General features: G+C 42.2%; 1 protein-coding gene across 8 annotated transcripts in view; it reads right to left on the reverse strand.

Moving 5' to 3' along the window:
- SEL1L2 (SEL1L2 adaptor subunit of SYVN1 ubiquitin ligase) overlaps positions 1–13,534 on the reverse strand; it is a 51,244-nt gene that overhangs the window by 28,044 nt on the left and 9,666 nt on the right. For 6 of the 8 annotated variants that reach the window (XM_083607277.1, XM_083607276.1, XM_083607274.1 and 3 more), the window contains exons 1-3: positions 12,801–13,077; positions 4,471–4,520; positions 659–713 (exon numbers count right to left, since the gene is read on the reverse strand). In XM_083607277.1, the coding sequence (XP_083463403.1) occupies positions 659–713; positions 4,471–4,520; positions 12,801–12,855 (160 nt within the window). In that variant the 5' untranslated portion in view covers positions 12,856–13,077. Of the gene's footprint in view, positions 1–658; positions 714–4,470; positions 4,521–12,800; positions 13,097–13,534 lie in introns of those variants that run through there. The other 2 variants (XM_083607271.1, XM_083607278.1) reach the window with 2 other exon arrangements.

Genomic DNA, 13,534 nt, shown 5'->3' on the forward strand with positions numbered 1-13,534 from the left:
TGTGTGTCTACTGATTTATTTTTGAGTCCTTCTCTCCACCTGAGAAAGAGAGCACAAATTTGCATGCGATGCAAAGAATGTGCACATTTTATGCAAATCTGTGCTCTCTTTTTGCAAGTGGTTTAGAGGGCCTGATCCACATACAGGGTACTGGGCACACAAAAATTCCTATTGTCACCCCGATAGAACATTGTCTCATTATGCTTTCATTTTGCCAATTCTGAATTGAGTGAGATTTTACAGCAGAGTAGTGAGAAAACTGGGTAGGGAGATTTTATTATTTTTTCTATTGAAAACATTTTTTGAAAAATTACAGTGGTACCTTGGTCTACGAAGAGCCCTGTTAACGAACAATTCAGTGAACGAACTCCGCAAAACCGGAAGTAGGTGTTCCGGTTAGCAAACTTTGCCTCGGAAGCCGAACGGAAGCTGAATGGTGGTAGGGCATTGGTGGTGGGAGGCCTCAGTAGGGAAAGTGTACCTCGGTTTAAGAATGCTTTGGTTTAAGAACAGACTTCTGGAAGGATTTAAGTTTGTAAACCGAGGTACCACTGTACTGATTCAGAAAGCTTTTACAGCTCAAATTTTGCCTAACACTCCGAGAGAATATACAAAAGAGGGAGTAGGAGACAGTTAAGCTTTCAATTGAAATGATTACCTTCTGATGAAAATGAATCTTGAACTGTTAATCTTTTACTCTTGTTCAGGGTCTCCTGCAAAACAATTGAATTTATATATGTAATCTATCTTCAAAACTGAAAGAAATCGTTGTCTGGTCAGGTCCTAGAATCTGCTTATTTGCTCATACAGGGCTTGTCTACACTTCCGCTTGTCCCATGTCGAGAAAGCATGGGTCTGAGTAATTTCCCACTTGTTCCATGCTTTATAGGCCTGGGTCCGAGCAGTTTCACAGTAAGGATTTAAACAATTTTTTTTAAAAAGATATTTATTGAAGTTTTACAAAAACATAAATTTAAAAAGGTCATATAAAAAGAAAGAAATACAAAAAAACATAGAAAAGTACATAAAAAAGAAAAAAGAAGAATAAAAACAAATCCATTTTTGTAACCCTAACTCATTATCTTATTTCCTTGGCCTCCTCACACCTCCCCTTTTTGTATTCCCATTTAAGTAATCAAATCAGCAAATCCTTACCCTCTTTCATTTATCTTAACTCTGTATCTTAACATATTATAACTCTATATTTTCATCCATTATCAATTCAATTGTGCAGACTCTTGTTAACTTTGTTGCTAATGCCACTTATTTTCAATCCAACATCATTTTAACATTCATTAATTTTACAGTATTTCTGAAGATAGTCTTTAAATTTCTTCCAGTCTTCTTCCACCAACTCTTCTCCCAGGTCTCGGATTCTGCCAGTCATTTCCGCCAATTCCAAATAATCCATCACCTTCATCTGCCACTCTTCCAGGGTGGGTAGCTCTTGTGTCTTCCAATACTTTGCAATAAGTATTCTTGCTGCTGTTGTTGCATACATAAAAAAAGTTCTGTCCTTCTTTGGCACCATTTGGCCGACTATGCCCAGAAGAAAGGCCTCTGGTTTCTTCAGGAAGGTATATTTAAATACCTTTTTCATTTCATTATATATCATCTCCCAGAAAGCCTTAATCTTTGGGCACGTCCACCAAAGGTGAAAGAATGTACCTTCATTTTCTTTACATTTCCAACATTTATTATCAGGCAAATGATATATTTTTGCAAGCTTGACTGGTGTCATGTACCACCTGTATATCATTTTCGTAATATTCTCTCTTAAGGCATTACATGCCGTAAATTTCATACCGGTGGTCCACAACTGTTCCCAGTCAGCAAACATAACCCCTTGCGGGGTTCCTTTGCCAATTCGGGGGGCACTAAGGGTGCCCGCCGAGTCCCACGCTCACAGGCTTCTCCTGCCTGTGATTTTTGAAAGGGTCTCCGCTTCGCCATAGCGGACAGACCCACTTTCCGCGGAGCTTCTCCTCCAGATTAGAAGGAGACCGCCATTGCCGTTGGCGCCGCCTCCAGAAGCCCTAAACAATTTTTTTTTTAATGGCTGTTGCAGAACTACGCTTTCTTTACAAATAACTAAGTAGAATTAAGTGGTTTTTAATTTTGCCCAGATGACATTGCATACATCCCACATTGCTATGGAGCATGTTATGTAATATCACTTGAGGGATGATATGCAAAATGTGCTCATCTTGAGTGCCTCTTCTTTCACTTTTAACAAAATTCAATTGTTTTTTAATCATGCTTTGCTTCATTTCCAGCTCTAAAATAAGCTCTAGCTATTCACACTCAAAATTGTATTTCAGTTATTTGATTTGATCAACCTGAGCATAATCATCAGAGGCAACTTTTATCCCCAGTCAAGGTTTTTTATTTGCATGAAATGATTCATTTTGCAGCAGCTTCTTTTATTTTCCCTAGAAGGGATTTTGCATTGAGAATAAGAAACAACTATTCATCAGCTATATCATCTATCACTTAGGCTGTGTAAGTCAAAGTCAACTTTGCTGAAGGCAGTAGGCAGAAAGCACTCAGCAGAACGAAGTTACTGTGACCATTTGGAATGAAGCAAGAACTTAACAAGGAAACACAAAAATCTCATAGCATGGAGAAACATAGCTAATAATCTCTGAGCTCACCTGTACGTTTAGCACAGCACATAAAAACAGCAAAAACATGGGCATCATTCTTCCACATAATATAAACAACTATTGTTATTTTAAAAGGTTTATAAACCACTCACATTATAAAACATTAGAATAGTGTATAGAAAACCAAAAATACATCTAAAACACACACCAGAAACAATACAGCTAAGATAACACAGTACAACACCAGAAGATGACCAGCGGACAGCAATTAAATATTTATGTCAGAAAAGGCTTGGGTAAATAAAGGTCTGGAGCATGTTATCTGAAAGAGTAGATGCTTGGAACATGCCTTATCTCATAAGGCGATAAATTCCACATTAAAAGGGCCACAACACTGGTGGACACAAGGTGAATACTCAGAGCTGTTGGAATCGCTAGGAGGTAGGGATGGAATCCTTAGGTCGGATACCAAAGTGATCTAATCTGGGAAGATCATAAGATGGATCAGATAATGAAGTCCACTTTAGAATCTCCAGTCCGTGGATTCTGGCTGCCTGCACCAGGTAGTCTGAGGGCACTGGAGGCATGCATGTTTTTGCTGCACATTTCTGTTATGTACTGAAGTTCTCACCCTGGGCCAGCAGGGGATACTGTAGATAGTTATGCAAATGAAGGATCGAAAGTGACGTTCAGCGATTGGATAGTTTGTATGCAAATGAAGGATCGAAAGTGACATTCAGTGATTGGATATTTTTAGAAAGTTGCTACAGTTACGTTGTTCTGGAGCTCTATATAAGCAGGCTGACTGAGCTCCTCAGTTCAGTTCAGTTCTGGCCTTTGAATAAACAAGAGCTGTTTGAAGAATCACTGTGTCATCTGATATGTTCGCCCACAACTTAACAGTTTCCCTCTGAGAGCAACAGACCATTAATTCCCATTGTTCCCAAGGAGGACTTGCTCTGTAACAGTTGCAGATCTTGGGGTCTCAAATTTCAGTGGCGCCCCTCTATCTCCTGCACTCCATTGCAGTACACCCTGCAGCATCCCTGAAACTCCACACCAAGTGCGACTGAACTGGCCATGCTCCCCTAAATACACCTCTGTCTGTAATGTAATTTAAAGTTCATAGAGGCGAGGACCCCACACATGGAGTTTCTTAGAAAATTACTTTCGCATTTCTGTGGATATTTTAAAGGATCCTTTGGGGGATCCACAAAGCTTAGGATCCAGAAGATTCTAGCCACTGTGGGTTGTGCCACAAAACACCTCATTTTGTGGCTTTCTGCTTGCTACTGCAGGTGGGAGAATGGCCAGTTGTAGCTTTCTACCTGCTAAGGCAAAGCTGGGGCCTCCACAATGGCAGAGACTTCCAACAGTATTCCTCTCTGCTAGTGGAGGCTGGTAAAGAGACAACTATGTGTCATCCTAACTCAGCCACTCAACCATCAGGGGGAAGGGGATTAGGATTACATTCCTAATCTGGATCCAACCAAATGCATTTTAACATTGTCTGGGTAGATAGTTTTTCATGTGCACTGTACAAAACACATTTTCATATGATTCAATCTATTACTAGTTTGGGGCAATAACCTTGACTTCAACAACTGTCTTACTCAGCATGTTGTTATTTCCAAGTACATATCTCTTTTCTTTTCAATTATTTACTTTCTCTTTCCTTATCTAGTGATTTACCCAATAGTAGAATGAATCTTCATGCTATTTATACTGGTCTCATACAGAAAAGAGCCATGTGCTAAAATCTGTTATTTGTTGTTTATTTTAATATACTTTAAGAAGCACAATAAAAATGCAATTCATATACAGGAAAAACAAAGCAGTTTTTGAAAAGGCGGTAGTGTTTTACCTCTTTTGAAACGTTAACTCCTCTCTTATTCTGAAGAATTTCTTCTGATTCTGAAAATAATAAAGACATCAAATAGAGTACAACTTTTAACAAAAAGGTGTCACAGAGAAACAAGAACATTTTACAGTAAAACAAAGGAAGCCATCTTGGTCCACACACACACAAAAACAAAAAACAAAACCCACAGTGAGACAGGACTTTTACAAAGAAATTATTTTGTTACATTCTGATTGGTCCTTCTTGAACCTCCTTCAGATTAAAAAAAGAGAGGAAAGAATAAAAAATAATAGAATGAGAACTAATAAAGGCCCAGGAGATTGTCTGGTATTCCTTAACTCAAGGCTACTGAAGGATAAGATATTACAAAAAAGTAATCAATGTAAATTGACGGTAGACGAGTTTGTAACCTGAAAGAGTCATTAAGGATTCAGTTTCAACCTCAGGATCTCTTTCAAAAATGTAGAGCATTGCATGTGCCAAAATGAGCCCTTCTATTTGCAGAACAGTAGGTCAGGATCTAACCCTTTAAAATACTGTATTTTTCGCTCTATAAGACACACTTTCCCCCTCCTAAAAAGTAAGGGGAAATGTGTGTGCGTCTTATGGAGCGAATGCAGGCGGGAGGCTCTGCTCAGCGCTCCCTTTAAAGAGCCGTGTGGAGCGTGTGGGGGGCTCTTTGGGGCTTTTCCCGAGGAGGGAGATGGGCTGCACTTCTCCCTCCTCGGGAAAAGCCCCCAAGAGCCGCACACACACCCTGCACGCTCTTTAAAGGAAGCGTGGCTCTTGGGAGAGCCTTAGCTGCGAGCAGCCTCTCCCGGGCAAGGAGAGCCTTCATCGCACCAATCCCTCTTGCCCTCCTGGCTTCAGGGATAGCCCCGCAAAGCCTCCTGAGCGAAGATGGAGGAGCGCTCCCTCTTAGCTCAGGATGCTTTGCGTTGCTTTCTTATTTCTTGTTTTCCTCCCCTAAAAACTAGGTGCGTCTTATGGTCCGGTGCATCTAATAGAGTGAAAAATACAGTAGTTTAATATAATGGATTGGGCTAACAAGATTTGTTTATTGCTAAACACATCCAAAACTACCAAATGGGATGGGCACGTACATTGCCTAAAAAAGAAAGGAAATGCATCATATTATAGCATTGGTATGAGTTGGTGGAAGTTATACTTCAAATCGTTGGCTTTCCCTGTCCAGGAAACTGCCTGGCAGAAAAGCCATCAAGAGGTAATCACGGGAATGACCTAGTCATTGACTTAAGAAAAGACACAGAGAGAGAACAGATCAGTAAAAAAAAGAGAGAGAGAGACACTATTCCGCTGGAGTGCAAGTGGGGAAGTTCCAGATTTGCAGTGGACAGTGATGTAAGCGAACGGTAAAAAAGTGTCAGTTTTGCAAGCTGGAGTAGGAGGGCAGAGCTCAAGGTGTGCTGTCATTTCATGCTGCAGAGAGGGTCAGACACGGTGCTTAAGGTCTATGAATCCAAGCCTGTAGCAATGGAAGGAGCAGGACCCTCTTGGGTTGAGAATGCTCTGCATTCTCTCCATATAGGCTCGGGTTGCAATAAGATAAAGCATGATATAAGAAATAAAGGGAGCAATAAAAAGCACTAAAATTCAATAGGAGTATTTAATGGATGGCTATACCATCTCCTGTCTTCACCCACAAATCCAGAGACACACCACAGTTTACCTAAATGAGACCTTGGTCCACTGGTGGTCCATGGACCACAGTCTGGGAACCCCTGACATATTCAACTTTGCTGGGATAAATAGCTTTTCTAGTTTACTGAATTCTCTTAGCTTTTGTATTTGTTTCTAACTTCCCTGTGAAGTGCAGCTGTACTAGAAAGAAAACTGAGCAGCAGAGACTTTTTTCATATACAGTATAATACAAAATGACATTCACATGAAACATACCAGCTATAAATTAATACTCTCTTTTGTCTGGAAGCTTAATTTTTATGTTATCTGGTGGACCTAAAATAATTTCTCTGACAAGTTTAATTAGAATAATAAAGCTCTAGGGACCATATAACCATTTCTCCAGATTCTTGCAGTTATCCAAGCAGACAAAATGAACTTGAAATTACCTAAGGGTGGCAAATACACAATGGTTTATGAATGAACAAGATTAACATTAGTTAAAGTGAACCAGTTAGTTAACATTTGGTAGAGTGAACCACTGTCATACATTAGTAAACTTGAGGCAATATTTAGTCCAAGCAAAGTGTTCACATTTATCCTAGCAGATCTCTTATTACAGAAGATAACAACATTGTTTGGTAAGCAAGATGAACAAGCAAGTAAAAAAACCTAAGAGCTCTTACTTTGCTGATAGTGACTCTGCTTTAACTGAAATGTTTAAAATGTTAAAAACAGATGCCTACTAATTTCAAAGGCTGGAAAACAGAGGATTTAATGGTTAGACCACCATGTCAGCAGGTGACTGACTACAAGGAAATACCGTAATTGTTTCAGATACAGGAATTTTTTAAAAACTCTCCAGTTAACAAGGTGCCAATGTGGTTACTAGACTCCTATCATTCTTGACCATTTTTCATGCTGGCTAGGTCTGCACTATACATTTAAAGTAGCATCATACCACTTTAAACAGTCACGTCTTCCCCCAAAAGCATCCTAGGAACTGAAGTTTGTTAAGGGTGCTGAGAGTTCTTGCTATTTGCACCCACCCCAATACAATTCCTAGAGTGGTTTAACAATCAACCCCTGTTCACAGGAAGCTCTGGGAATTGCAGTTCTAGTAGAGGAATAGGGGGTCTCCTATCAACTCAATTAACAAACTACACTTTGCAGGATTCTTTGGGGTAAGATGTGGCTGTTTAAAGTGGTATCCTACTGCTTTAAACGTATAGTGTACATGGGCACAAATGGCAGACATGCCCCATCATTCATGGAAATTCCCACACCAGTCAGTTGCCAATTTATTCACAATGAGGATACTCCAGGTGGTGTTCCCTAGCAGTGGTGTAGCGTGGGGGGTGCAGGGGGGGCCCGGCCGCACCGGGCGCAACATCTGGGGGTTAGGGTTAGGGGGCGCAAATCCACGGGTTAGGGGACGCAAATCCACAGGTTAGGGGGCGCAAATTACTTGCCTTGCCCCGGGTGCTGACAACCCACGCTACGCCACTGTTCCCTAGGAACAAGCAAATACAGTAGGACCTTGAAAGTTGAATGGAATCTGTTCCAGAAGTCCGTTCGACTTCCAAAACGTTCAAAAACCAAAGCGCGGTTTCTGATTGGCTGCAGGAAGCTCCTGCAGCCAATTGGAAGCTGCGGAAGCCCCATTGGACGTTCGGCTTCCAAAAGAACGTTTAAAAACCGGAATAGTCACTTCCGGGTTTCGATCGTTCGGGAGCCAAAACGTTCGAGAACTAGGCTGTTTGACTTCCAAGGTACGGCTGTATGTCGATTTTGGCTTCTTTCCATTTCTGACATTTCCAAGTTTGATTTGCCACATTTCCACAAATGGTTTCAATTTTTTTTTGAGGGGAAAGGCTTCATTAAAATTAATCAGTATTTTAGGACTAATTTCTCTTAATACATTCAAATGCAATTTTACGTCATATACAGATATTTGCAAGGCAATTCCCCCCAATATAATACGCATTTATATGCACACTTTACCTTAGTATATGCATTTTTGTACATTCTATCTACTTGGCTGGAGAACTGCATTGCTAATGGCTGTGTTTCAGTTCCCCTATTGTTTTGGTTAGTATGGATACTTAAGTTCACCTTTAAATGCAAACTGAACTAAATATGTGTCTCCCATCCATGGTGTCAGCTCTACTTTCTACTCATTATGGAAACCTTTTCCCAGCATTTTAATAGACTGAAAAGCCAGTAGAATTACATCAGGCGAAATTATTCTCGCAGCATCAAATGGCCTGTGGGGTTTTTTTGGGGGAGGTGTAGTAGACTTATAGAGTTGAGGAAACAGATTTTACAGAGAAATGGCAGACTCTACAAAACACAGTCACCAAATGTGAAGATACAACACCAATGTATAAAACTGGATACAAGACCCATCAATTGCAGGCATCAGAATACAACAGTTCTCACTTTGCTTTGCTTTACTCTTTGGTTAATAAGGTATACTGTGGATGCTTCTGCACAACTTATTTCAAAGCATTATATTTTAAGGAGGAGGAAATAGTTTTACACAGCCAGTGGATTTTCTGTACACCAACTAGATCATTAAATCATACAAATTAGACTGAAGAGGCAGAAAATATATACAATGTGACAATGAAGTAGCCCTTTCTTTTGAAGAAACTTTGTATTTTAATTACAAAGATTCCTACATGAAAAACACCACACTTGAACAGCACACAAAAGAAGCTATAAGTTCACTGGGACTTGCTGCCAGGTATGACTGCAGCCTTAATTGGGAACAGAAATGCAGACATTTATGCTAAAACATACAACTCTGGTCAAAGCTTGCGACTTTATCAAAGTTTCAGTTAACAATCACTTTTAAAATATGTTATGATAACCAATATTAGGATTTCCACATAACTGTAATAGCTACACAATAGGCAGAAATCTAACAGGTGCAGCTTTTCCTAATAGAAAGCTGCACCTGCTGAATTTCTGCATGCTCGGCCACTATTGAAAACACTGGGCCTCTGTCAGTCACAAAATGACAACCTTCAAGAGGAGCATAAGAGATTTATTTTCAGAAAAGCAGTCAGCTTCATCTGAAAACATAGCATCAGTCTCCTTGATTGTTATTGTCACAACTGACACTGAATATTTGTCAGCTCATTCCCCCCTGACTTAAGTTTGTGTTCACCTCTGTAAGCTTTCCCCCCTAAATTATAAAAATAGAATATAGTTTCCCTTTTTAGCTATCCACTTCTAAATGTCTGGGAACAGGAGAGTAATCCTCCTTGTTGGGTTTGGAGAAACTATAGATTTGTTTGGCAACTCTAGCATTCTAAAGGTTTTTGAATGCTCTACAATTTACTTATAAATTGTGAGACTAGGCGCATGCTACAGAGGACAGTTATTAACATCTGAACATTTTAATTATTCTTCAGAACTATGCATTTTAAGGTGTGAGACAGATCTGCAGTCAGACAGAAGCCCAAAAGAAGGCTGACTTCCCTCTACCTTCCATCTCTCTACCTGTGTTTGTGTGTGTGCATGTGTATGTGTGAGAGAGAGACTGTTCCTTATTTTTAATTCCTTTTCCTCTGTTCAGATAGGCAGCATTTATCTAGGGGGCTAGTAAATAATTGGCACTTATCTGCAAGGCTGAAGTGTTGCACTAAGCAGGAATAACTTTCTCCTTAGCACTACGGTGGCACTAAGCCTAATCTGGCATCAGTAGCTTGATACCTGTACAAATCTAATGAGCAAGGGATTAAAGGGTGGAAAGGAAAGAGGCTGTTCGCTCCATTGTGGAAATTCCTCATTGCATGTACAAAAAGAACTGGTAAACATCAGGATAGCAGATTGCAAAACTGCTTCTGATAAAATTCAATTTCACTTCAAACATTGAATCAATATGCTTGAATGGCAGAATATAGCTGGAAGGAAGACAAAACTCTACATTCTTAAAAATTAATTTAGGAGTATGTGCCACTGGAGTGCTCAATAAAATACAGCATTCCTTTCACCACCAGTCTACTTCTATATTATTACTGATTTTGAAAGTAAAATAAATAATTCAGGGATTGGGGAGCCAATAGTTTCTTCTAACTGCAATATATTGGGATCTGCAGATGAGGGCCAACATCAACCCCTCTTTATCAGAGGTGGTAGGGCAAGGAGTAGGACCTTTTCAAGAGTGGCACTTTATCTTTTCAATTCTCTTCTCAGGTGGCTGCTCCTATGGGAATTTAACTATGAAGCTAGTTTAACTGTAAAATGTTAGGTCACTCTCCAATCAGGGGCATATCTAGGGGCGACCAGGTTTACCCCCACCAATGGCACAGACTCAGGGGGCTACAAACATCATGCCTCTCCACTCTGGCTTGGAGCAACTAGGAGCCCACCCACCCACCCACCAGTGTGTTCCTGGGGCACCTCCCCAGCAGGGCACCAAGGGTGCAAGGGACAGGGGGCACCAATACAGCTCCTTGCCAAGGGCACAAGCTACGCCTTTGTCTCTAGGGAACACGCATGCCACTTAAACCTTTACTGCAGCAGTGTTGGCCATATTTCTGAGGGCTGGTTTGAGAAATTCTAAGGTACATCTTGAAATGGGGAATCATAATTTACACAATTAGATTGGGATGAATTCAACTTTCAAACATGAGGCTGAAAGAATGACTAGCTGCAGTCATTAAATGGAAGGTCATGTGTGAACGTCGGTTTGACTGTGCATGTAATAGGGCTTCAAGACAACACTGAATGCAGGTCTGTAGTGCTTAAATTACACAACTTTTTGATCAGAGAGCACAAAAAGTGAAAGTGCTTACTACTGGAAACGATGGCTCTATGTAATGCAGTGCCAACACAGCACCTGTGGGCACCCCTGCATAGCCTTTTTCTTGTGCCTGCAAGGTCCTACTCTCCTGTTCCTACCCCTGCTAGAGTTAAGCTTGAAAGAAGTCTTTCACTGTAGCCAATAGAGGGCTTTTCCAAACTGAATTGTGACTTTGGGGGAGTGGTTTAGCTGGAGAGGGAAGTGGTAGCTTTCCCTAACGGTGATTCTACCACCACCACCACAAACACCCTCCCATCACAATTAGATTTCAAAGATCCCTTCTACTGCAGCCAATAAAAGGCTCCCCCCTCAGCCTAACTACAATGAGGAAAGGGTGATTGAGGAAGGGGGAATACCCTTTCCTTCCTGCTTGCAGCCTCCCTCTAATTCAAGCCTAATCGCTGGTGGCAGCGTGGAGTGAGTGTGCATGCATAAGTGCCTGCCTGTAGTGTGTGTTTTGTGGCTATGCCAGTTTTTCAGGTTTGCAAATATGCCAATGCACGGGCCCCAAAAGGCTGGCAAGCCCTGCTATAGTACTGCCTCCAAGTATTTGAAAAGCTGTTGTCTGTATGCAATCAAACTCACTCCCATGCTTTTAGGAAACGAAACAGTCAGTGATGCTACTTCTAAATCGGTTTCCACTATTACAGTACAGTCATACCTCGGTTTGAAGTAGCTTCGGGTTGAGCGTTTTCGGGTTGCGCTCCGTGACGACCCGGAAGTAACGGAACGCGTTTCGTTGCTTGCGCATGCACAGACACTCAAAATGACGTCACGCGCATGCGCTGAGGTGGCGAATCATGACCCACGCATACACAGACGTGGGTTGCGTTCGCTTCAGGATGCGAATGGGGCTCCAGAACGGATCCCGTTCGCATCCAGAGGTACCACTGTATTAAAGCTGCATGTGTGATTATTACATGTGGTAATTCCATGGCTTTTCCCCAGCATGGTATAGTGGTTAGAGCAGGGGTCAGCAACTTTTTCAGCCGTGGGCCAGTCCACCGGAGTCCCTCAGTGCACATGGTGGGCCGGACTATATTTTGAAAAAATTATGAATGAAGTCCTATGCTCCATAAATAACCCAGAGATGCATTTTAAATAAAAGCACACATTCTACTCATGTAAGAACACCAGGCAAGCCCCACAAATAACCCAGAGATGCATTTTAAATAAGAGGACACATTCTACCCATGTAAAAACACGCTGATTCCCGGACCATCGGTGGGCCGGATTGAGAAGGCAACTGGGCCGCATCTGGCCCATGGGCCTTAGGTTGCCTACCCTTGGGTTAGTGTGTTGGATGAAGACCTGGGCAACCAGGGTTCAAATCCTCACTCCAGCCATGAAACTCACTTGGGTGACCAAGGGCCAGTCATAGTCTCTCAGTTTAACCTACCTCACAGAGTTGTGAGAATAAAACAGGGAGGGAGGGAGCAATACACACAACGTTGAGCTCTTTGGAGAAAAAGTGGAGTATCTACGCAATAAAATAAAATATGGGCATAAACGGGAAGAAGTGTCACATCTGAATCAGTGCTCAATTAGAAATACCTCCATTCTTCTTCCTATAAGAGCCAACTCCTAGGGGTCACTTCAGGCCCCTAATAAAATATTTGAGGGGACTGCCCAAATTAATGGGCATTGCCATTCAAATCATGTACGTGTGCCACATTATGTGATTGATTATGTGGGGTAGGGCTTACCTGCCCCCCAATATTTTAGTCAAGTAGACACCCCTTCTTCTCCCTCCAGATAAGATGCTTAGTGATCAACAACTGCCTTTTAAAAAAGTTCTTTTTAAAGAGCATGTGAATTAAGGGTTTTTTTGTGTTTAAATAAAACAGTAAAAACAAGGATAATACCAGATACCTACTATGCACTGTGACCCAGAAGGGCATCAAAACCAGTGCTACAAAAGGAGCCTTCATCTCAAATACTTCCTTCGCTTTTGGGATTCCCCCAAGAGAGGCAGGACCAGGAGCTAGGCTGGGCAAGGCATCCTTGCCGCTGCTCAGACTGTTTACAAGGAACAGAAGAGGACAGCCTGCCACACTATGCGCCCTCCCAAGTCAACTGGCGCCTTCATCCAATCGGGAGGAGGCGCCTCCCTCGCCTGCCACCAGCATCGGCGCCGCCTCGCCGGCTCCGCCTCGTTTTCCCCAAGGTTCTGCCCTGACGCGGTTACCTAGCAACCGCCTTCTTTCCTGCCAGCCAATCACGGCCCCGCTGCTCCTGCTGACCCGGAAAAAGACGGCTGCAGCCTCTGGTGCTCCCGCGTGCTGCGTTGGGGAGGAAGGCGAAATTCAGATCGCTTTGAAACCAGCGGCGGGGAGGAGCAGGGTGGTTGTGCTTTGGTGTCGGCAGCAGCCGCTGCTTGGGCAGCAACAGAAGCAGCAAGGGGGTGTTATTTTTCGCCCCCCATTGCAGGGGCTGGACAGGCGTTTTAAGGCAGCAAGCTGAATGCACACCAGCACTCTTGATGCATGCAAATTGGGGGGGGGCACCTGGAGTTGCTGAAGTCCCCCATATTCCCTAACCGTTGGCTCAACTGGGTTGTGGCTGATGGGTATTGTAGTCCCAGCAACACCTGGACCAAACCAAACCAGG

The sequence above is a fragment of the Podarcis filfolensis genome, assembly GCF_964270895.1.
Source record: "Podarcis filfolensis genome assembly, chromosome: 3".
NCBI classification, from domain to species: Eukaryota; Metazoa; Chordata; class Lepidosauria; order Squamata; family Lacertidae; genus Podarcis; species Podarcis filfolensis.